The sequence below is a fragment of the Nothobranchius furzeri genome, chromosome 5 (assembly GCF_043380555.1).
Source record: "Nothobranchius furzeri strain GRZ-AD chromosome 5, NfurGRZ-RIMD1, whole genome shotgun sequence".
Taxonomy (NCBI): Eukaryota; Metazoa; Chordata; class Actinopteri; order Cyprinodontiformes; family Nothobranchiidae; genus Nothobranchius; species Nothobranchius furzeri.
Genome location: NC_091745.1, coordinates 34,829,940 through 34,855,398, shown reverse-complemented (window position 1 = coordinate 34,855,398; position 25,459 = coordinate 34,829,940). Strand labels below are relative to the sequence as shown.

Below are 25,459 nucleotides of genomic sequence, written 5' to 3'. Positions count from 1 at the left end.
TTATTTTTAACGTGGCTTTTGAAAAGCTAATGTTAGCTGTCTCACAAAGACATGTTTACCTCTGCTCAGATATCCACATCAGTTGCTTTGCTTGCTTAGCTTTCAGGCAAGCGAATAGTGATGTGTCGGTCACGAACGAACCGGCTCTAAGAGCCGGCTCTTTGAAGTGAACGACGGGAGCCGGCTCGTCATTGGGAGCCGTCCCCTCCCCTCCCCCCCTCCCCTTTTGCTTTGGTGAAAGCCACAGGTGATTGGTCAGCATGTGTAACTGCGTGTCCAGACTGTCCACACACAGAGCAGTAGGGGCGGGGAAGAGGGAGGGTAAGACTCAGACACACAGCAGAGCACATGTGGGCGGAGGCAGACGAGAGGGAATGAGGAGGAGGAAAAAGGCGAGCGAGAGAGAGGAGAGTGCGACGAAGACGGTGAGAAAATGAGCGCCAGCAGTCGGAAAGTGGAGATTTCTGAAAGTGTTCAGTTGTTAAATCCATAGAAATGATAAATATTTGATATAGCATTTTTTTACATTAGTAAATCATTTTACACATAGTTTTGCATTATTTTGGTTATAAATGTACTTTACGCAACAGAAAATCTGAGGAGCCACTTGGGAGCCGAAAGAGCCGGCTCTTTTTGGTGAGCTGAGCCAAAAGAACCGGCTCTCTAAAAAGAGCCGGAATTCCCATCACTACAAGCGAAGGCCGCTGTTTTCTGCCGCCCCCGCGAATTTTCAGCCAATCGTAGTAAAGCCCATCTAGCCAATCAGAGGCGAGAAAGGCGAGACCTTCCTTGGTCACCCTAGAATTCCAAAAGACGCGTCCGGTCCTGGTGGGAACCGCCCAGCGATGACGTAATGTCATGATTATTAAACAGGTTGTCTGGCGGTCGGGAGGCGCCGGAGTCAGCATCCCTCCTGCCTCCACATCGTTCACCAGCATCTCTCGGCAGCATCCGATACACCAGCGGAGGACAGACGAGGTAAGATGTTCATCTGCTGGATAGTTATGATAGTTAGACAAAAGCGTGAGAAGATGACGTGGCTGAATCATCCTGAAGGACGAACCCCGAGCGAGCTCCTTGTTTGGTGTACAGGCCACCAACGTGAGCTGGTCCACTGTTGCTGCCTTCAAGTGTTGTTGTTGAGCAGCTTCTTCCTTTCCTTCCTTTAGATGCTGGATAAGAGCTGATCAGAGAACAGCTGATTCTTGGTTTTCAAAAACAAACCAAAGCAGCAAAAGAAGCGATGCTGCTCTGAGAATGCCTTCAATCATTTAGAGCGCGTACCTCTGGCCTCCATCACTCCACACTGAGTCATCCGGCGATGAGATGATGGCTGACAGGAAGCAGCTCTGCTGTTGCACCGGCCTTCACGAGGTTTGTTGTGATTGAACTGGTCTGGGATCAGAATAACAGCGCGGTTGAACTGGCTGCCCGCCTCTTCAGCTCAGTGACATCTCCCGCACCCAAAGTGCGCCCTTTGAGCGCATGTGACGCAAACGTGCACCGTGTAATTGAGCTGCAGTTGATGTAAAACAAAGGCTCCGAGGGTCCGACTGCGGGGTTTTTGCTGGTGACCCGCAACTTTCCTCTGACAGGAGCTGTAATTTCCTGTCTTGCCTCTGCTCTGTAGCTATGGGGAGCCGATTGTAAAACACTGCACTAAATAATTCAAAAGTATTTATTATTATTATATATTTTTTGCTTTTGGCTCAATTTAAAGGAACATTATGTAAGGCACAAGAGTGAAATAACACGGCTCAATCATGCTGGGACAAAGGTTGGGGGGTGGAGGTGGGGTGGGGGTGGGGTCTCATCTCACGTAGTGCTCACCTGTACTTGTGCACTTGTCCTTGTGAAACGTCATCAGCTATGGTCAATTACTGTTCTAGTGTCAGGGCAAGTGCGCTAAGAATTCCTGTACGTGTCTGGCTCCACTCATCATCGAGGATGAATTTAATGCATCCTTCAGCAGAGTACTGCAGTACTCAGATCGTCCACCAGAGGGAGAAGAGGGGTTGGAGAATTGCATTCTGCAGGTTTTGTGGAAATTACTAATGATGCGGAGGAGCTGGAGCTCTAGAAATAGAGGAGTGTTTTAAATGTTGGCTTATTAAGGGAAATTTTTATTAATTATTTTATTTTGATGGACATGTAAAGAAAATTAGCCATATTAAGCTCTTCCCTTTCAACGTGTTATGTGTTTGTTTCCCAGGGGGCATGGATGTTCCTGAGGATGAGCTGATCCTCTGACACCATGATGAACCCATCCTCTGCCGACTCATCTCGGCAGCCAGATCATAGCAGCCGCAAGCAGCAGCGATCGTCATCCCCAGCGGGTCTCAAAGAAACCGGATCTAAATCTGCACAGAAAGGCAGCAGTTCAGCCAAGCTCAAGCAGGGAGGAGAAGGAGGAGGAGGGAGAAACAGCCGGGGTCATTCCCCCGTTTCCATCGGCAGGGAGCGGCAGGCTGGAGGCAGTGCTCCCGTCAGAGGAGCGGCTGCTGTCCAGCATGCTGGTGCTGAAAGCCCGACGTTGAGCAGGGCCGCGGCCGCTGTACCGGCAGCATTAGACCCTCCCCGTCCTGTCACAGAGGCTTCCACCCCCTCAAGAGCTGATCCGAGTCGCGTCGTCTCAGACCAACCGTGCGCTTCCAAATCCCCCAAACTGAGAAGCAAAAAGCCCAAAGGAGAGGAAGCTGCAGCGGTCACGAGCAAGAAGAGTTCCAAAAGTACAGTGGGCTGTGGACCCGGCTTCTGGAAGGAGGGATGCTTGCAGTCAGAACTGATACAGTTCCATCTGAATAAGAGCCTGGGCAAGAAAGGGACAAAGATGCAGGCGAAGTCAACGTCTCCACCCACATCAGAGCCGGAACTGTCCCCAGAACCAGACAGTCCACAACGGGCTCCACGCTCAGACCAGAGGCTGCAGGACGAGATCGAGAGGCTGGAGGACGAAAATGAGGATCTAAAGGTGAATGGAGACATGTCCTGTAAAACGATACATGAGCACCATTGCGTTTGCAAAGATGCTAAAAGAGCTTATCTTGTTCATTCATGTCTGTGGAGGGAAGCTGGCCTCAATCATTTTCATGTGCACTTTATTTTTCACTAGAATGAAATCGAAGAGATGCGAACAGAGATGGATGAGATGCGAGACACTTTCTACGAAGAGGATGCTTGTCAGCTGCAGGACATGCGCAGAGAGCTGGAGAGAGCCAATAAGAACTGTCGGATTCTCCAGTACCGGCTCAAGAAGGCAGAGAGAAAGAGGCTCAGGTTCACTGAAACGGGCCAAGAGGATGGAGAGCTGCTCAGAAGTCTGGAGCAGGACCTGAAGGTGAGTCAGGCAGCTCATCAAAAGATCGGGGAGCTTTTCAGCCGTCTCTCATTTTTAAAATGTTGTTTTGGCCATGCGGCCAGGTGGCAAAGGATGTGTCAGTGCGCTTGCACCATGAGCTGGAGACTGTGGAGGAGAAAAGGATGAAGACGGAGGAGGAGAACGAGAAGCTGAGGCAGCAGCTGATAGAAGTGGAAGTCAACAAACAAGCCCTGCATAACGAACTGGAGAAAGCCAAAGAGGTGGGCTACTTTTCATCTCACGTATTAAATGTGCAGACGACAAAATGTAATTCTAGAGGATGTGTGAGGTGCAGGAGAAGCTGAGCAGAGCTTTGTCAGACGTACATGCACGAGTGCAGCAAACGTGCAGGAACATGCACAGAATTAGCTGCAAATGGGTGTGTGCATTTTAAGATGTTGCACATATGTTATCTTTATTATTTAGACCTAATGATGGCTGGGCTGCTCGACGTAAGTACACACCTGAATGACGTCAGTGTGGGTATGTTCATGGTTCCTGTTTCAGGTTGTTTTTAAGATCAGTGCTTAGAAAGAAGAAACGTCTTCTTCCAATCATTAGAAATATTCCTAGGGATGAGTATAACCAGCACATCTGGATCAGTTGACCTTTTATTATTTTTCTCCAGCTCTCATTGAAAAGAAAGGGAAACAAGGATGGCCAGAAAACAGAGAGAAAGGCCCAACAAACCCCGGTCGAGGTAGGTCGGATGTAGTCTCTGCTGGATTTGTTGAGCTATCACATTTTCTGTTAACATCACTAAAAACAAAACATGCATATTTAACAAAGGTGGAAAAAATAAAGAAGATATGTCAAGAACGCATCGTTTTTTATTTTGAATTTAAAAGCCACAATTTTCTCCAAATCATTCAACACAAATAACCAGGATGGTTTCTCTACAGGAAGAAAACGAGGACCTAAAGTGTCAGCTGGCCTTCATCAAGGAGGAAGCCATCCTGATGAGGAAAAAGATGGCAAAAATTGATAAGGAGAAGGATCGACTGGAGCAGGAGCTGCAGAAGTACCGCTCCTTCTACGGGGACGTGGACAGCCCTCTGCCCAAAGGCGAGGCCGGAGGGCCTCCCACCACCCGTGAGTCAGAGCTGAAGCTCCGGCTGCGTCTGGTGGAGGAGGAGGCCAACATCTTGGGGAGGAAGATAGTGGAGCTGGAGGTGGAGAACAGGGGCCTGAAGGCCGAACTGGATGACATGAGGGAGGACAGGTACATTTGTTTTACTTTAACTCACATAGAGGAGAACTGAGTTATCTGTTACATGAAAACCCCTTTATTTATGTTTGAGTTAATGTGAAATCCTGGTTTTGTAGTCTGGCAGCAGCAGGAGTGGACGGCTCCGGCAGCGGGGTTCATCAGAGCAGGGAGCACGGGGAGGCCCTGTCTGAACTGAGGCTGCAGCTGCAGCTGGTGGAAGACGAGGCAGAACTCCTTCGGCGAAATTTAGCAGATGTAGAAGATGAGAACAAAAAGGTAGGTTGAGTTCTACTCAGCTATGCAATACATTCACTAGATTTTAGTCAAGAACAAACCGTTCATCTGAAAGCAGCAACGATGGTTTTGTCCTGCTTTTAAAAGGTGCAATATGTAAGAATGAAATAAGAGTGACATCCTGTGGTCAAATGTGGGCACTGCAGTTCATTTTTCTAAACAAAGCTCAGTTTCTCACTGCCGTTCCGTGAGTTTTGTGGCTGTTGCCAGTTACAGATCCGCACCAGAACATTTTAGATGACAATCAAAGACGAGTCATACACAGTAAGTTGATAAGTAGATATTGTTATATTTTACATAGATTATGATGCTTTATCTGGTGTTTGCACTTCTGGGTGTTTTACAGTAGGGGGCACTTACTACACTTATTATGGTAAAATGCCTCCAGCATTACAGGAAGTGTTGTTCTTGGCGTCTTGTTGTTAGCTTTCTGTTAAAGTTCTGAAAGACTCATTAAAGGAAGTTAAACACCACAGCTGACTCATTATCCACACATTTCACTGTAATAACAGGTTGTTGGTAATTGAAAAATAAGCTTTAGTATTTTTAGAGCCGACTATTTGCTTCTAATTCATTGTTAGCTCAATGTTAGCCTCCAACCTGCTTCACCCAACATTAGAGTAAAACAAAAAGCTGCCGAGCTTCTTAGGGCTACAAGAAATAATGTCTGGGCCACTCCGGTTTACTGGCGTTGGTTCTTTAAACAAGTCTGAAGCTTTTAGCCTGCCAGCGTTGAAAGTGGCGTTTGCCCAGCACAGACTTGGCAACTAGGTGGGCTCTTTGATTGTAAACAGCAACTTTTTGGAAAGGAGGACCTGCCAACCCCCCAGCTGACTGAGACTTACATTTGTTTTAATGTAATCTTCCTTTCAACACAATTCAGACATTAGACTCTTTTGTGATTATTTTCCTGTACAATTCTTACATGTTGCTCCTTTAATCATGCTGACAAAAGTCATTGGTGCAATCAGACCGTCTGAGTAAAATTTTTTGTTATCTGACCAACACGTTTTTGTAGAACAATTACAAAAATACTGTTGAATCTTCAGGTGACAACGGAGCTCAATAAGCTGAAATACAAGGCTGGGTCCCATGAAGCTGGATCAAGACACGGCGGAGGTTTGTTTTGTTCATATTTTTGTCTTTGCTCTGATCTGATTGGATCTTCTCATTAGAAGATGGTAAAGGTGAGCAGATTTTTCTCCAACCCTCAGGAGGAGGTGACGCGACTAAGGTGGAGGCCCTCCAGGAGGAGCTGAAAGCAGCTCGCATGCAGATCAATGAGCTGAGCGGCAAAGTCATGCAGCTCCAGTACGAGAATCGTGTTCTGCTCTCCAACATGCAGCGTTACGACCTGGCCTCCCACCTGGGCATCCGCGGCAGCCCCCGGGACAGTGACGCGGAGAGTGATGGGGGACGGGAAGACGACATGCCTTCAGCCTCAGCCGTCTCTCCCTGCCTCCTCCCACCCCATCGCAAGCGTGAGGGTCCCATTGGAGGGGAGAGTGACTCGGATGAGGTGAGAAACATCCGCTGCCTCACCCCTACGCGTTCCCTTTACTCACCTGTAGACAGCCGTTTTTTATCCAGAAGCCTGAGGGACCGGCAACAAATGATAGACATCCGCATTGAAGCGGAGAGGCTGGGCCGGACCATCGACAGGCTCATCGCTGACACCAACACTATCATCACAGAGGCCCGAGTTTACGTCACCAACGGAGAGCTGTTCACTCGGCTGGATGAGGATGAAGAAGGTGGCAGGTGAGACACTGGGATTTATTTTTAAGATGATCCTTGTATGTCAAAGACTTAATAGTTCTTCTGCTCCTCAGGATCAGAGAGCATGAGCTGCTGTATCGCATCAACGCTCAGATGAAGGCCTTCAGGAAGGAGCTGCAGACCTTCATAGATCGACTGGATGTCCCTAAGCAGGAGGATAAACAGGCAGATGAGCCGCTGTCTGTAAGCTAATGCTAACACATTTAGCTTGACTGGTGTGAAGATTTGATGTTCTGACTGCCTTTGCTCTGCTCTCCACTTCTCTACACCCACAAAGATGTTTCAGCCCATTATTCTGCTCATCCTCATCCTTGCTCTGTTCTCATCTCTTTCATATGCCACCATTTTCAAACTGGTTTTTCTTTTCACCCTCTTCTTTGTTCTGTAAAGCACGAGTTCAGATCGACCCATTTATGCTTTTGTTGTTGCTTTTGTTATTATTTGGGCTTTTTCATTCATCATTTCAAGTCTGTTATGTTGAACACAGCAAAGACTCACTCCGGGCATGAGGCACTTTCACTTTCCAAAGCATCCATCTGCTGGGAGGCTTTCAGCACGAAACCCGGGAACGCCGAGGAGGGCTTAAGGTGAGTTTTTCTGTTCTCTGAATGTGAGCAGCGATCCAACAGGAATGCTGACATACTGCAGCCGTCACATTTTTATATCAGCTCAGTTTTTTATTTACTTAAGGAAAAAAGAAGCTTACCTTGTTTTTGTCTTTCCCTGCACGACGACGAGCCACGTCCTACGCGAGACAGGTTTTACTAATGTGCCTGAATCCAAACCAAAGATCAAAGCCAGACACTTTAAACAAAGTCTCAAACCTGCACCCCAGATTTAATGCTAACGGCCACAAGCGCTGCTTTTGATTCTCCAGTTATTCAGTTTGTAAGTTTACAATTAGGATAGGCCTACTAATTAATTTGATTTAATACACAATGTATTTCAATCCAAACGAACACAAAAATAGCCAACTTTTAATGAAATATAACGTCTAATAATGCAATAAACGATTAGTGTGGAACACTGAAAACACATTTTTAATGATCATTTCTGATCCTAACGGGTCACACTGAGTGTTTCATGCAGGCTGAACATGAAAATAGTCTCCTACACCTATCTCCTGCATTAGCCTCTGATAGAAAACAGACGGTGAAACCCTAGGATTAGAAAAGCCTGACAGATCTACGTCACACTGTCACTAACATTCACGGACTCACCATCTTGGCTCACGGCGGGGAAGACTGTTGTTGGTTTAGCGTCCAGGAAACAGCAGAGAACATCTCAGCTAGTAGAAGCTAACCGTTAGCATTAGCAACTCCACCACACAGCAGAACTCCTCCAGGCTTGTGTTATTTGTGGAGATGAATGTTGCAGAGCAAACAGAGTCAGTGGTAGAGTTGTGTTGCTGTTAGCCAATCAGAGGAGAGATGTCTGAATATCGGGATGTAAAACTCCAGATCCTGTTGTGTTCTGTTCTCCTCTGACGTGGCAGCCTTGTCTGTGCTGATGCAGGCGTTTCTGGGCTTTCTATGCCCTGAGTGGGGCCTACAAGGTGTTCATTCCTATCAGAGACCTCTGCAAATGTACAGTTTCCCACATCATGCGTTTAACTTTTATATTAAACAGCTACAAAAGCTATTTTTCTCTCTCGATTCCAAGAAGTCTAATATACGGTATTACCACAGGTTCAGCTTCATTTACCTTCCTTTAATATCACCAAACTATATGAAATAAACTGTGATCAGCAAGTATAAAGAACTCACAAACAAGATCAAATCATGTTAAAAATCAGTAAACAGCTATGAAAGCAACACGTTTGATGTGATTTTAAATGCTCACTAGAACTTTTTACAACTCGCAGCCAGCACAGATCCTCCCTACGCCAGGTGCAGCTCCCGCACATGGCCAGTTGATTTTTAACGCAGCTCCTCCGCATCTCGAACAGCATCCTTTTATTTGTCCCATTTTGAACCTTGGATGACCTCGTTCCACCTGCCTGGATGCTGCCTCACTGTTAGGAACTCAGCTCAGAACTCCCCAGCTGCTGCAGAAACCCTCATCGTGGAATCTGGGCATCTGGGATCTTCTGAGAAAGTCGATTTTTATTTCTGTTTGTTGTAAAGCAGCAGCGGGCCAGCTCCACCCTTCAGTGAACATTTCCTTGCCATGTGACCTAGAACATTTCTTGTCATTAAAATAGAGACATAGTCCAGCTTTGTCTTTGGCTCATCAGTGATGCCCACATCCATGGGCGTAATATTTGGGGGGCAAAGGGGGACATGTCCTCCCACATTTCCACAAGGCTGTTTGGATTTATTCATTAATTCTATTTATTTTGACTGAATTGAGGTAGAAAGATAAAACTCGGATCATCAGCAGTTTTTGAAAAATGTATTGAAAGCATTGTTGAATACACTTTTCATTACATTGTAAAGGTGGTTTGATGTTTTCATGTTTACAAGATGTTGTAGTTTGTTCAGTTAAGGTACTGGCCAGAATGGCTTCACCAGAGGATTCCATATCTTTATTCTTCGTCCAAGAACATTTATGCGGCTCAAACGACTGGGTACACCCCCGCAAACTATACATCAAAATGACCGGCTTGGCCGTGGGACACGTGCCAAAACTTTTTTAAGAAATGCGATGTACCATGGTGACGTAATTTGCAAAAAACTTTGTAAAATATGCACTCTCAGTTTGCATGATTAATCAAATAATTAATTATGTACATAATAATCACTTTTCACAAAATGAAAAGTAATACATACATTTGGGCCTGTCAGGTCTGACCAGCATCCTCCCCCACCATCAAAGCCAACCAGGTAGCGGTCAGTTGACAGCTCCGCCCCTCTCCGCCACAGGTCAGGTGAAACAACAACAAAGTCGATCATCGAACTGCATCCTGAGGTGTCCTGCTGCCAAGAGCAGATCAGAGGGCCGTTCCTCCCAACCGCACCTCTCCAGGGCTAGCTGTCGTTGCCCATATGGGCGTTAAAGTCCCCCAGCAGAACGAGGGAGTCACCAGAGGATCGAAGACACGCTCATTAAGTTTTTTTTCCACAAGCCACTTCTGAAGGTGTCTGTCCTCCACATGCCCATGTGAACGGTCAGGTGATCTGAGCTCCAGCTCTAACGGAGAGAAGCTCCCGGAGCTCTGCATCACTCCAGTGTATCATCTCAGCTGATTCGTTCAAAAAGCCTAACTTACGGCCGTGTTTACGTTCATTTTCATCACATTCTCGGCCGGAGCTCGGCAGTAACTCCTCATGTGATCTTGACTCCTCCATCTGTTGTGTCGAGGCATCATGCGCATTTACAAGTCTGGCGTTGTGGCAATATTACTACCAAGTGGGCCAGCAAGAATGCCTCAAAATTCCCGCATGGCGGCAGTATTATGCTGATTTGCCAGTTTGGTGCGTCTTCTAAAGGGTACTGCTCACTACCGCAGCTCTGCCCTCTCGGTCTACCTGGGGACGCCTCCAAATGGTGCATTTTTCATACTTGAGATGTGGGTGGAGTGTGGCAGGGAGGAGAGACAGGGGCCGGGGTGAGATTCAATCCCCGGACTCCCGGACGAGAGTCACACGCCCTAACGTGTCAGCCAAATGGACATTCCCGTGTCCAGGTGGCCAGAGCACATGATCAGTCGGGATATAGAGACAGGACTGATGATACACACCCTTTAATAAACGGTTTCTCATTGAAGAACATCTTTGATGTCTCGTTTGGACCTCTTTACAGTATATACGATGAGCTTTTAGTTGCTTCATTCTGAGGTTTGAGATTTGAGCCTCTGGTGGAGTTCTGTGGGCTTTAGGACATGTGCACTGTGCTTGTGAGAGAGAAACTCCGGCATCGAGCCTTTTTGGCTCCTGCTTCTGCCTATTAGATAGTTCAACAGTGTTTTACCCACACACACACGCTGTGGTTGCGCAACATTCTGGGCAGAATAAAAATGGATCTGGGTGGGGTCTGAAACCACAACAAAAATGTGCACATGGGGGGTTTGAGTGACCACTATGGGGGTGGAATTGGTCCACCTCCCTCATGGCACCGGTGGGATGTCTCAAGTCCCACAGCTGTACCGGGCCAGCTGTGGGAGGAAGAGGGGGAGGAGGAGAGAGGCGGGATAGGAGAGAGGGAGGAAGGGGAATTTTATTCCAGTTCATGAAAGCATAATTTGAGCTGCAGCTCTGCGGTTGCTTTCACCTATCCAGTCGCTGAAATGTGAGGATGCTGAGTCTGACCCGGCGTGAGGACGTTTATCACGGTAAGAGCTGCTGCGCACGCGCTGGGATAGATAACAGGTTGTCAGTCACCTGAGAGAGCTGACTTAGTTTATGTACTCTGACCTGAACTTGATTTGGTAAAAAAACAACAACGAAAGGCATCAGACAGCTGAAAGCTTTAGACCTAAAACCACACCCTCCGTTTCCTCGTGACCGTCAGCCCTCTCCATCTAAAGATGTTTTATTTACAGCTGAGGAAAGCTTTCATGTACTCTCCCAGCCTTTTGCTCAGTTCGATTCTCTGAAACAGATTTGCTGCTTAGCGGTCACCGCCACGCGGGTCGGGATTGATTTGTTGCCATGGCTACGGCGCAAGGTGGCGACATAATTAGAGGAGACGGCGTTGATTCCCAACAGCCTCCTCCTGAAGGCGTCGTTCAGCTTTGGGGGAAAATAAAACTCCCGGTTACAAGGCGGTAAAAATACTCGGGCGCCCTTGCAGCAGTGCTCTCCGGGATATTTTTGGTCCGCGTCCCGCCGTGTTTACTGGGCCGCCTCTGCTCGGGGCTGTCGCCTGGAGCGCGGAGGCAGCGGACGGACCGTCCCGGGAGCTCAGCGCAAACATGGAGCAGGAAAACGGTGCAGGTGGATAAGCAGGGCCGGGGGGAGGTCGTCACGGGGCTCGGGCGCAGCTATGGGGGAGAAAACAGCGTCCAGCCCCGTCGCCGGTGTCGACTCCCCTGTGCTGCTGCTGGCTGGCCCCAGCGGGATCTGGCCCGGTTCGGATAGCACAAACACCCCGGGACGTTTGTCTGAACTTTTCACTTCTAAGACGGACTTTTAGTGGATTTTTTTAGTGATTTGACTTTACAACACTTCGTCCAGGTTTACGGTTTTATCTGAATGCGCGTGGCGGATGTGGAGTGCGTTTATTAACGGTGCGGGGCTGCACGGTGGGGGCGGCGGGGGGGGTTCCGTCCCATGGATGGGAGTTCCTTCCCCGGTCCAGGATGGAGAAGACCGACAGGGGCAGGGGCAAGACCCGCAGCCCGCTGAGGAGGATCTCATCTCCACCCACTGTCTTCAGTCACATCCAGGAGCCCAGAGGAGAGGGTGGAGCAGCAGGGGCCCAGATAGAGGTCCTCAGGGGACAGATGTGGCCAGGCTCCGAACCCCAGCAGCACCAGCAATCCCGGCTTAAAAAAAAACTGGAAGATCTGAAAAAGAGACACATTCAGGACAAAGAGGAGTGGATGCGGGAGAAGGAGTCCTTGTTGAGAGAAGTGGCCAACATACAAGTAAATGCGACCTGTGAAGGCATCACCTGTCTTATTGTTAAAATACACAATCAGAACACTCATCATTCACCTTGATGTGGGACCTGAGTTGGCTCTGCTTTAGCTAAGCACAGCAGGGTTTTTTTTTGTTTTCATGCAGGGCGGGGAGAACCGGAGAATTCTGCTGGACCTGAAAACGGTTCTGGAGGAAGTGCAGTCTGAGGTGAAGAGAGAGGAGGAGAAGAGGAGCGAGCTGCAGCTGCAGTACACTAGAGACAGATGTGCCTGGGAGCTGGAGAAGGCCGAGCTCAAGTGCAGGATCGCTCAGGTGAGAGAGGGATGGGCGATGGTCACCTGAACCAGCTTGTTTTCTGGAGTTTAACAGGGAGAGGTCACCTCCACAGACCCCTAGAGACAGAGAACACGTTTAGACCTGCTTAGCCAGTCACCGACACTTATCTGGGCTTTTAACTTCAAGCTCCGAGTAGATTAGTTAGCCCAGCTACGTTCAAACATCAGACACGCTTTGTTGTAATACCAGTGCCATGCTGTACCAGGACATGTAGAGAGGAACAAACATGGTGGGCTGTTGTTCAGAGTCGCACAGCTTGAGGGGTTTAGCACACTTTCTCTCAGATCAAACATGGATTTAAGAGGCTGCACCAAAGAAGTTTAAGCCTTTCTTTCTGTGTGTGTGTGTGTGTGTGTGTGTGTGTGTGTGTGCGCGCGTGCCTTTCTTTCTGTGTGTGTGTGTGGGTGAGTGTGTGAGACGAGAGATGACAACAGTTGTCTTTGTCATCTGAGCCCATGTGATTCCTATCTCTAGAACCCTCCCACACACAGGCAGCTTTTCTGATGGCGACTGAAGTAAGAAAGCTCAGAAAACACAGAGTTAAAGGAACGGAGCAATCCTGCAGAGCAGCCGGAAGAAACCTCAGATTACAACAAAACAAAAAGAACGTAACATTTCCTTTAACACAAAAACGGGCTCTGCTCAGTCGACCTGTTTGTGTTTAAATGATCAAGATCCACCCTCTTTGGAGTGGACATGCACACGGACATGCATCAGTACAGTTCTCCAGTCTGATTACACAAACAGAACCAGGTCAATGGGTCTATTGTCTACAGGCCACATCCTGCCGGTGTGTGTTTACCAGTGACTGTCTGGGGTTCTGCATCACGACCGTAAGAGCATTCTAAAATAATCTTCAACACACTTATTATGTTCCAGATTTACACTCAGACTGGTGCAACTCAAACCAAAGGCTTGTTTCATCAAATTCAAGCAAGTAAGACGATCAGTAATATGACCTTGTACCATGTTTTTTTTGTTAAAAATTACAGGTCAATAGTTGTCTCTCTACAGGGGCCATTGAATCCTCATTCACCTTGTTGGCGTCATCCCAACCTGCTTTCCTATGTAAATGAGTTGTTTTGCTATGGTCACGTAGAATCTGTTCGTTCAGACAAAAGCTGCTTAAACGCATAATAATCAAGACACACGTGCTTTAATCTGCACATCCCAACGCACTTAATCATCAGCGATACATAAACGTTGGCCACTGTAACCGCAGAACAACACTAGCCCAAGCTACTGCTAACGTCCTTGTTGGACGAGAGTAAAACGTTCCAGGATCTACTGGGAATATCCAGCGTAACGAATCCCAGATGGATCCAAAGCTTTTCTGTTGGGTTATCCAGATACTGCATGCAGAGCTTCTGGCTGCCTGCAGCATCATAGAGCCATCTGGGCAGGCCGGCCAATCAGCACTCAGCTCATTTAATATTCACGTCCTGGCTGAGTGGGCGGGGTTAACCAGTCTGTCCATTGCAGGGCATTATTATGGGGTTGTGTTTGGCCATTTATCAGGGCTTCTGGGACATTTTAAACCCCAACACAGCACCACAGGCTTTAGGGGCTCAGTGAACAGTTTCCAGTTGTAAAAAACGTTTAATAATAAAATTCCTGTGTTGCTGCTGCTGAATAGCAGGAGTTCAACAGCTAGTGTGTTTGTAGCTTGAACGTTGGCCCAGATTTAGCTGAAACTCTACATTTTCCAATAATTGTAGTAAACATGCAGAAAGACGAGTGTTTTAGTGCAGTCACGTGACTCGTGCCGTCCTGGCTGGTTCAGCTGAGCTCTGTTTACGGCCTCCTAATGAGACCGTTTGTATTCTGGCCAGCTAGAGCCACTGTTCCTGCTCTCTGAAGAGTAAAAGCAGAGGTAGTGGGGTCTTCAACGATAACTAAGAGATGGTGTTCTGTTTTTAGTGAACCTGCATTTCGTCTGGATACTGTCACACTGACATTTTTATATCAGGTGGTGATTGTGATTAGTGTGAGGAACAAGAGAGCAACGAGCAGATCGGGAGAAGGGACCAACAAACTGAATGAAACCGAGCAACCAAATCCATAATAATGCTTCAGCTCACAAAGCACCAAGTGGGTCAGTTGAACAGCTTTCAGTTAGTTTTTGTTGAAGCTATGTTTCAGGCATCAGCGTCTCACATGTGACTCTAAATACAGGAATTAGAGTTCACCCGACCGCTTTGGGCTCTTTAGGAGGACAATGACTGGTATTTGGGTTCATTTTTAAACTAAAAGTCTGTCTCGGGTATTACATTCAGTTCAAAAATCACTTCTCAGGATTCTCCTGAACAAGCCTTGAATCCACACGTCACATCCTGCGGTCGTCCACAGCTGACGCCAGAATATGAATGCTGTTAAGTTGTTCCCATTTCCCTTTTGGGCGACTTCCACCACCAAATACCAGGAAACAACCAAGGTCCCAGGCTGGGGCTTGGATGGGTATTTCCAGGCATATTTCTTGGCGTGACCCTGATTTATGACTGCTGCTGGCAGCTAGGAGACATCTCACTCGGCTTAGCACCCCCTTAACTCTCCCGCCTCCTCTTGGAATGTGACATTGTACAAGTCTGAGTGTCCGCTATTTATAGTGGGTCACCCTGGTGACACAGTTACCTTTATAAACCCCTGTGGCACACAGCGACGGGCTCTGAGGGGCTGAAGGTTCTCTTTCAGACTGATTTGAAGGTGTAAATGCGTTAGTTCACCAGCATCCTGATGATCTGTGTCTCTGAGGGGATAATTCACAGTAAAATCATCAGTCAGCTCTTCGATGTGACTCCAAGCATCTTGCTTTTGCATTTTGACTCTGTGTACGTCGGATGTTTAAACGGCCGTGGACGGCTCCCTTTGCCGACCGTCTCTAATTGCTGAGAGCGTCGAGCAGAGCCACAGGCAGACAGAAGGCTTGTTTCTCTGCACCATCATTTCATGACCTCAGGCCACAGGCAGAAATAGCACCAAGGCTTGTGAGAAGGCTTTGGTTCACGTCTGTGGTGCAAACAGAAATAACGCATTCCAGCGTGCTTGTACGCACCAAATCTCAAAGAAGCACCGGGATATTTCTGCACACACAGGCGTTGTCTTGGGACTCTTCCAGTCCCAAAGCCAACTTTTTTTTTCTAAAAGCAACAAAGCTTCTCATTTACCACATAATGTACAAATGTGAAAACACGCTCTTGTTTTAGGTCGCCCAGAGCCTCTCGTGCTCTCACAACTCTTCGTTACAGCCTTTAAGGGGTTTGCATCTTGGCTCAGGTCGAACGCAGAACCTTTGCTGTGGGTTTAGGTAGAACTTTTTCACCCAGAGATAAAACGGTGACAAAAGGGCATCTTTTTATCATAAACTCAGTGAATTTGTTTTACCAAGAGTTAAGTGTTATATAAGTGAACCCTGGTGTTTTTAGAGGAGGGATGATCTTTGTTATTCTTGAAAGCCGGATCACCAGAAAATGTCTGGCATTAGCCCACACCTGCAGACTTGCGCTGCCGTGCCTGAATCCACCATTTCCTGCACTGCATCCTGTGTTCGTGAAGAACCACAGAAAAGAAACTTGACCCCTGAACCCTGGAACCAGCTGTGTGTGTGATATTTCTCTCTTCCCGCCTACCAACCCTCTCGCTCATCCCCGTGGTACATTATCCCCCCACTTCTTCATCCTCGCTTCCTGCCACTCCTCAATTCTCTTAATTCCACTTTCTACATTTTCTCCCCCTCCCCGTGTTATATGTCTTGTCATCTGGCTCTCATCGTTTTCTCCCACTCTTCCCTTCTCATATCACCTTTCTCTCCCCCTTTGTTTGTCTTTAAAGCTGGAGGCTAGAGAAGCTACGGGCTTGGTGAGCGGAGGACTGAAATCAGGAGCAGGTCTTGGATCTGTGACGTCTCGGAGCCCCCAAGAAACCACCAGTGAGACGTTGACGCACCGCAGGGAGAGGGAAGAGCAGCGTAGGGTCCTGGCCGACACCCATTCAGCAGCCATGGACCTGCGCTGCCGTCTGGAGCACAGCGAGAGGGACTGGTTACGGGAGAAAGCCGAGCTGCTAGAGAGGTTTGATGTGGAGAGAAGAGAGTGGGAGTGTCAGCTGAAGGACATGCAGAGGAAAATAGAAGAGGTGAGAATGTAATGTTTTCTGAGGTTCACGTTTTGCTTTGAAACACCTGCAGTGGGAAGCATTCCCTTTATACCAACAACCCACTAAATAACGTCCCAGATGTGTGCAGCTGCAGAGACAAGCTGACTGGCTGGTTTTCCCATCTCTGAGTGCAAAGACAGGAAGTTATTGAGACGTGACCTGGAGCAGGGATGATTTTTAGCAGAACTGTGTCAGGAATAAGAAAAACATGCAAATCAATTCACGCTGGAGTTTTTATGTCATTTATAAAAAGGTTTATTTAAATGAAAGATAAAACTTTAAAAATTGTTTCCATATAAAAATAAGATCTAAATGCCATTAGAAAATGTTTGGAATCCGAGGATGTGACTTTGATGACTTGGAGGAATTTAGTACGTGTGTTGATATAAAAGGTTTAAATTCAGTCACTCAACAGGACGGGACAGACCCTATCAGAGTCAGAAACAGCAGTGATTTTACAACAGGTTTAAAAATGACCTCGTTACTCGTGTTTATCTTTATTTATGACCTCGTTACTTGTGTTTGTATCTTTATGACCTTGTTACTCGTGTTTATCTTTATTTATGACCTCGTTAATCGTGTATGTATCTTTATTTATGACCTCGTTACTCGTGTTTATCTTTATTTATGACCTCGTTACTCGTGTTTGTATCTTTATGACCTCGTTAATCGTGTTTGTATCTTTATGATCTCGTTACTCGTGTTTATCTTTGTTTATGACCTCGTTACTCGTGTTTATCTTTGTTTATGACCTCGTTAATCGTGTTTATCTTTGTTTATGACCTCGTTAATCGTGTTTATCTTTGTTTATGACCTCGTTACTCGTGTTTGTACCTTTGTTTATGACCTCGTTACTCGTGTTTATCTTTGTTTATGACCTCGTTACTCGTGTTTGTACCTTTGTTTATGACCTCGTTACTCGTGTTTGTACCTTTGTTTATGACCTCGTTAATTGTGTTTACCTTTGTTTATGACCTCGTTAATCGTGTTTGTGTCTTTGATTATGACCTCGTTAATCGTGTGTATCTTTGTTTATGACCTCGTTACTCGTGTTTGTACCTTTGTTTATGACCTCGTTACTCGTGTTTGTACCTTTGTTTATGACCTCGTTAATCGTGTTTGTATCTTTGTTTATGACCTCGTTAATTGTGTTTCTTTGTTCATGACCTCGTTAATTGTGTTTCTTTGTTCATGACCTCGTTAATTGTGTTTCTTTGTTTATGACCTCGTTAATCGTGTTTATCTTTGTTTATGACCTCGTTAATCGTGTTTGTACCTTTGTTTATGACCTCGTTACTCGTGTTTGTACCTTTGTTTATGACCTCGTTAATCGTGTTTGTATCTTTATGACCTCGTTAATCGTGTTTATCTCTATGACCTCGTTAATCATGTTTGTATCTTTGTTTATGACCTCGTTAATCGTGTTTGTACCTTTGTTTATGACCTCGTTAATCGTGTTTCTTTGTTTATGACCTCGTTAATCGTGTTTCTTTGTTTATGACCTCGTTAATCGTGTTCATCTTTGTTTATGACCTCGTAAATCGTGTTTATCTTTGTTCATGACCTCGTTAATCGTGTTTATCTTTGTTTATGACCTCGTTACTCGTGTTTATCTTTGTTTATGACCTCGTTACTCGTGTTTGTACCTTTTTATGACCTCGTTATTCGTGTTTGTACCTTTGTTTATGACCTCGTTACTCGTGTTTGTACCTTTGTTTATGACCTCGTTAATCGTGTTTGTACCTTTGTTTATGACCTCGTTAATCGTGTTTGTGTCTTTGTTTATGACCTCGTTAATCGTGTTTGTGTCTTTGTTTATGACCTCGTTAATCGTGTTTGTGTCTTTGTTTATGACCTCGTTAATCGTGTTTGTGTCTTTTGTTTATGACCTCGTTAATCGTGTTTGTGTCTTTGTTTATGACCTCGTTAATCGTGTTTGTGTCTTTGTTTATGACCTCGTTAATCGTGTTTGTGTCTTTGTTTATGACCTCGTTAATCGTGTTTGTGTCTTTGTTTATGACCTCGTTAATCGTGTTTGTGTCTTTGTTTATGACCTCGTTAATCGTGTTTGTGTCTTTGTTTATGACCTCGTTAATCGTGTTTGTGTCTTTTGTTTATGACCTCGTTAATCGTGTTTGTGTCTTTGTTTATGACCTCGTTAATCGTGTTTGTGTCTTTGTTTATGACCTCGTTAATCGTGTTTGTGTCTTTGTTTATGACCTCGTTAATCGTGTTTGTGTCTTTGTTTATGACCTCGTTAATCGTGTTTGTGTCTTTGTTTATGACCTCGTTAATCGTGTTTGTGTCTTTGTTTATGACCTCGTTAATCGTGTTTATACCTTTTGTTTATGACCTCGTTAATCGTGTTTGTACCTTTGTTTATGACCTCGTTAATCGTGTTTGTACCTTTGTTTATGACCTCGTTAATCGTGTTTACCTTTGTTTATGACCTCGTTAATTGTGTTTACCTTTGTTTATGACCTCGTTAATTGTGTTTACCTTTGTTTATGACCTCGTTACTCGTGTTTGTACCTTTTTATGACCTCGTTATTCGTGTTTGTACCTTTGTTTATGACCTCGTTACTCGTGTTTGTACCTTTGTTTATGACCTCGTTAATCGTGTTTGTACCTTTGTTTATGACCTCGTTAATCGTGTTTGTGTCTTTGTTTATGACCTCGTTAATCGTGTTTGTGTCTTTGTTTATGACCTCGTTAATCGTGTTTGTGTCTTTTGTTTATGACCTCGTTAATCGTGTTTGTGTCTTTGTTTATGACCTCGTTAATCGTGTTTGTGTCTTTGTTTATGACCTCGTTAATCGTGTTTGTACCTTTGTTTATGACCTCGTTAATCGTGTTTGTGTCTTTGTTTATGACCTCGTTAATCGTGTTTGTGTCTTTGTTTATGACCTCGTTAATCGTGTTTGTGTCTTTGTTTATGACCTCGTTAATCGTGTTTGTGTCTTTTGTTTATGACCTCGTTAATCGTGTTTGTGTCTTTGTTTATGACCTCGTTAATCGTGTTTGTGTCTTTGTTTATGACCTCGTTAATCGTGTTTGTGTCTTTGTTTATGACCTCGTTAATCGTGTTTGTGTCTTTGTTTATGACCTCGTTAATCGTGTTTGTGTCTTTGTTTATGACCTCGTTAATCGTGTTTGTGTCTTTGTTTATGACCTCGTTAATCGTGTTTATACCTTTTGTTTATGACCTCGTTAATCGTGTTTGTACCTTTGTTTATGACCTCGTTAATCGTGTTTGTACCTTTGTTTATGACCTCGTTAATCGTGTTTACCTTTGTTTATGACCTCGTTAATTGTGTTTACCTTTGTTTATGACCTCGTTAATTGTGTTTACCTTTGTTTATGACCTCGTTAATCGTGTTTGTACCTTTGTTTATGACCTCGTTAATCGTGTTTGTACCTTTATGACCTCGTTAATCGTGTTTGTACCTTTATGACCTCGTTAATCGTGTTTGTATCTTTATGACCTCGTTAATCGTGTTTGTATCTTTGTTTATGACCTCGTTAATCGTGTTTCTTTGTTTATGACCTCGTTAATCGTGTTTCTTTGTTTATGACCTCGTTAATCGTGTTTCTTTGTTTATGACCTCGTTAATCGTGTTTCTTTGTTTATGACCTCGTTAATCGTGTTTGTACCTTTGTTTATGACCTCGTTAATTGTGTTTACCTTTGTTTATGACCTCGTTAATTGTGTTTACCTTTGTTTATGACCTCGTTAATCGTGTTTGTGTCTTTGTTTATGACCTCGTTAATCGTGTTTGTGTCTTTGTTTATGACCTCGTTAATCGTGTTTGTGTCTTTGTTTATGACCTCGTTACTCGTGTTTGTGTCTTTTGTTTATGACCTCGTTACTCGTGTTTGTGTCTTTTGTTTATGACCTCGTTACTCGTGTTTGTGTCTTTGTTTATGACCTCGTTACTCGTGTTTGTGTCTTTGTTTATGACCTCGTTACTCGTGTTTGTGTCTTTGTTTATGACCTCGTTACTCGTGTTTGTGTCTTTGTTTATGACCTCGTTAATCGTGTTTGTCTTTGTTTATGACCTCGTTAATCGTGTTTACCTTTGTTTATGACCTCGTTAATCGTGTTTACCTTTGTTTATGACCTCGTTAATCGTGTTTGTGTCTTTGTTTATGACCTCGGTACTCGTGTTTGTGTCTTTGTTTATGACCTCGGTACTCGTGTTCGTGTCTTTGTTTATGACCTCGGTACTCATGTTTGACCTTGTTACTCGTGTTTGTATCTTATGTGAGAATCAGTTCTTGAGTTAAAGACCGAAAAGTCACAAACATCGGAACAGTTAACTCCAAACACATGACTCTTGTTTTTCCCTTTTGGGATGAGAAAACGAGAGGAAACCGGGGATTAATCACTAATCTGAAGGCATCTAGATATGACTCAGCGGCAGCGTAGCCCAGAAAACTGAAGGTGTTTCTGAGGTTTTTATCCGTCAGACATCTGACCGTATAAAGCGTCATTTAACAGGATTTTAGTAGTAAATGTTGGCGTCCTTCTGACATGCTTCCTCCAGATCTGCACGATCAGGCAGAATCATGTTTTAAATGTTCTTTATTCCTTTTAATTGAAACTAAAACAAAAGTGGCTCCTTTCCAGCTGTGCTGTGAGGTGAGAGCCAACCGACGGGGAACCGGCCTGGACAGCAGGAAGCAGGATGACGCCGTGGGCCACAGGCTCAGCCTTCGCTCCACCAGCACAGGCTCCAGTCTGCTCAGCGACAACTCGCGCTCGGAGCTGCTCAGCAGCGCTCAGTCAGAACCAACCAGAAACCCCCCTTCACCTGGATGTGGACCCAGCAGGAACACGAGTGGTGACTCCTGCCTCCAAGCAGACATTCTTGGATTTAATGTCGGTGTTCCAGTGAGGTGCTGTGGCCCTGAGACGGTGGACGACTTCAGATCCAGAGAAAGTTGGCAGCAGGAAGCAGTCACTGATAACAGGAAGGCTGTGGACCCAACACAGCTGGAGACCTTTTACCCTGGAACATCTGGATGTGGAGTACTGCAGGACGACTTCTCTAAAGGACGTGAGACAGGTGTCCATGTCGGTCCTCATGAAGGCTCGTTTTGGGGAGGACTGAGTTACGGCAATGAGAAGAACACCACTGCTCTCAATGCGGTGAGAGGTTTAATAGCCAAACATTAAATATAACACATCTGTGTTGTTGATTGGTTTGTTGTTCTGGTGTAAAGCGGGGATTCGTCCTCTCTCTCTCGCTCACCTTGTCTTCCTTCCTGTTTTAGGCTCTGAAGGAGATCGCCCGTGTGAGTGAGGAGCTGTGTAGCTACCAGGATGAGATCAGAAAGAAGGGTGGAGATCCGAGGTACATGATGATGATCACAATCTGCTACTTTGTTGCTGGAGTCAAAGATAATTCTGGTTTTTAATATCTTGCTTATGAAACGGTCATAACGAGGAGTCATTTATATTTAAATAATACATTTAAGACGTTTTTGGTCCTTGCAGGATTCGACCTGATTTCCTGCACCCTGCAGGAGGAGGCCATGACAGGAGCTGCCTAAAACCAGATGAAGCTCCTTGTGACCTCGGCCAGATTTACGACGACCTCCGGGCCTTGGAGAATGAAAACTGGATCACTTTGTCACCAGATCATACCTGGCAACCCAACAGAAGGTCGAGCACTTCCTGGACAGTAGAGCCAGCTAACCTGGTTAGCTACAGCAGCGTCGACGCAGCAGCACCACCCGTCCCTCCTCGCACCTCCTCCTGGAATCTGAGCACTCCTACTTCAGATGCAGAACTTCACATCCCAGAATCCCCCATGGCTACGCTGAGGAAGTGCCACAGCCCCTGTGTTCTAGTGGACAGGAAGTGTAGCAGTCCCTCTGTTGTCAGGAAGTTTGAGGCCATGCTGCAGGAGAATGAGGGAAAGATATTTAAAGATGGCATTTTGGCATCGTGCTCAGTGACGGCTAACTCCAACTGCAACGTGGGCTGCTGTCACAGCCGCTGGTCGTGTGAGGCCAGCAAATTCACCCACAATAAATCGTCTGCAGTCGGGACGGTCCAGAAAAGCTTCTCTGAAGTCAACATATCGACCGCTCGGAAAGATCTGGTTGTCGAGGAGGTACAAACGTCTGAGGATGTTGAAGAATTTCCTGTGGAGCTACTCCTCTCCGCGCTGGAAAAACCACCTGTCAGCCCCTCCCTCCAGGGCTCCAGGAGAAACCTGATGCTGGAGCGGAAAACCGATGAGTTCAACAGAGCTTTGTTCCAAGCCGAGATGGGCCAGGGGGTAGACACGCAGGACCGTCTGACTGTAACAGAGACTGGCGCTGCAACGCTCCAGCCAGTCCTTACGTCATCTCAGGACATTTCAGCTCCTGAAGAGACATCATCTCAAGCCGTTTGTTCTGATTTACATCCCAAAGAGTCCGTATGGCATTCTGTCTCAACCTCTACTCCACAGATTCCCAATGAGCAGCCAGCTCTGGTCACACATGCTGCTGAAGTCCAGGATGTCATACTAAACCCAGAACCACCCGAACAGCCGCAGGCAGGACTCGGGGAGGCTTTGTCTTCTCAGAGTCCTCATCACCTTGTTGAGGTCGAGCACATAGCTCCTTCCAGGAAGTTGCAACAGAGGTCAGCCACAGATGCTCTTCTTTCAGAGTCTTTGGCTGTAAAGAGCCTGTCGGGTCAGCCTGCCGAGATACACTGTCCCCGAGAATCACCGCCTCAGACGGCCACAGTTGCTGCCTCACAGCTGCACTCCTATGCTGAGACCAGAAGGAGCCAGGTGACCCACATGTCCGGTTCTTCTCACCCTTCAGACTCCTCCAAACCTGCTCCTCGAATGATGAGCGATCACCCCTGGAAGCCTCTCACTCTCGCTGCGTACCCGCGGCCCGAGGGATCGCGGTCCAACTATGGCGCTGTGGAGCGGATTCTAAAAAACTACGAGACCGCAGCTCGGGCACAACAGAACAAGATGACTTCAAGTTGTAACTTCACCTGTGGAGCAGAGGAGACCACTACTGAAGAGGAGACGCTGGATGTGGACCATCTGCCTTTAAGTCCCTCTGTGAAGCTCATGCAGATGTCCCACCGCCCCCACAGCCTCCCCAGCAGCAGCAGCCCTGCTGGGGTGAAGGAGGTTCTCCTTATAGTGCAGGTGAGTTCATGCTGAGGCTCCTGTTCTCCTCGCCATTAACGGTGTTCCTTTTTATCTGGTTAGGTGAATGTTATAGATCCTAGCAGGCCAGGGTGAACATTTGGTTTGGATCCAGGACGTTCTGACATGCTGAGCTGTTGCTCCTGACGGAGGACAGCCCTGGTGGGAATGTTGTTTATTCCTGGTTTGTGCTAAGAGACAAGCAGGCCAAAGCCTTCGTGAAGAACTGGGCCGTTCTGCAGCTTAAAGCGTTTATGTGTGAAACCAGGCAGGTGGTCTGCCGCCCACACCAGCTGCTTTCTCCCTGCTTCCACGAGGCCTCGCAGGGGAAGCGTTGCAACTACGGAAGCATCTACAGCAGCCAGCCGACCCAACGCCTCGGCAGAAACGGGAGAGCCCACGAAACGATTCTGCTCTAAAGTCGTGCAACCGTTAGACGTGGCATGAGAAGCTGGGAGGCAGTTTTAGGTGACCTCACAATAGGGGAACCGCACTAGTGACCAGTCAGATCACGTGTTGATTCAGAGGAAGTGCCTCACATGGAACTGATTTGTTTTCCCTTGGAGCTGTTCTCAGGAGCGTGCTCGTTTGAAATGTGCCTGTCGTTTTCCTCCTAGGATTCAGAAGACCTCAGCTGCAGCTCGTGACAAATGTAAAGTATGTGAGTGTGGGTCTGCTTGTCGCCAGGGCGGAGTGATAACCCTAAACGTTAATTCACTTGTTTCTCCACAGGAAGACGAAGAGCGCTCCATCTCCTCCTCCTCCTCGGTCCAGAGGAGCTTCTCCAGGCCGGCCTGTCCAGCCAACCGTCGCCTCCCATCCCGATGGGCCAGCTGCTCACCCGCCTCCCCCTCCTCCTCCCCTCGCAGCACTCCCGTCGTGCCCGCATCCTTCCCCCTGCAGAAACACGCCCCCTCCTTTTCTTACTCGCACAGCTTTCACATGGAAACCATCATCATGTGACCTCCACCGGAAGCCTTTACTGTTGTATGAACCAAATCCAGCCTGCACAACCTGCAGACTCAGAAGAGCTTCAGCTACGGATGCATCGGGACGGCCTTATTCACCCCACCGGCTCCGCGCTGCAGCATCGTCAGATTAGAGCCTCTGATGCAAAGCTGTCCTACGCTCAGGTCTGGATTTCAGCTGTGACTAGTGTAGCCTTACAGATCTACTAATAACAGATCCCTCACTACTCAGACACAGATCGTGACATCACCGAACTCTGAGATAAATGACTTCCTCTCATGTTGGTGGTCTTCTGCAGGACATGCCTGGACTGTACCTTCCCTGTGACTAAAACTGTGTTTATTCAAGCAAAGTACTTGGTTCTGGTTAAGTTTCATCAATAGTTAGAGTTCTGTTTCCTGTTTTCTACAACGTTGTACCAAAGGCTGCTTTCTTAGGCCGTTTATGGAAACACGTTTTCTGTCGGTGAGTCCCTAAAAACGCGATTCACCAGAGCTTGTGTCACACTTTAAACGTAGGCAAGCATTTTTTAAACTTTTAATATTTCTGAATGTTCACATATCAGGATGTTACTCGGCTAAGTAGTGCAGTTTTAGTGGCGCTAAAAGGTGGTGAATCACAATGCCTTTTCTGTTGTTTTCTATAATAAATATAAGGACTTACCAGG

General features: G+C 46.4%; 1 protein-coding gene across 6 annotated transcripts; it reads left to right on the top strand.

Moving 5' to 3' along the window:
- Positions 1-358: 358 nt before the first annotated feature.
- Positions 359-25,459, top strand: LOC107378784 (microtubule cross-linking factor 3). Of its 6 annotated transcripts, XM_070551603.1 has the most exons (13): positions 359-978; positions 1,170-1,374; positions 2,213-2,971; positions 3,113-3,337; positions 3,421-3,579; positions 3,987-4,058; positions 4,261-4,580; positions 4,685-4,844; positions 5,912-5,981; positions 6,077-6,623; positions 6,695-6,824; positions 6,919-7,228; positions 12,311-12,436. In XM_070551603.1, the coding sequence occupies exons 3-12, from the start codon at positions 2,255-2,257 to the stop codon at positions 7,027-7,029; spliced, it is 2,511 nt and encodes an 836-aa protein (XP_070407704.1). In that variant the 5' UTR covers positions 359-978; positions 1,170-1,374; positions 2,213-2,254; the 3' UTR covers positions 7,030-7,228; positions 12,311-12,436. The 6 variants fall into 6 exon arrangements, with proteins under 6 accessions (XP_070407704.1, XP_070407705.1, XP_070407703.1 ...); XM_070551604.1 differs by lacking the exon at positions 1,170-1,374 and having other exon boundaries at positions 7,129-7,228; XM_070551602.1 differs by lacking the exon at positions 1,170-1,374.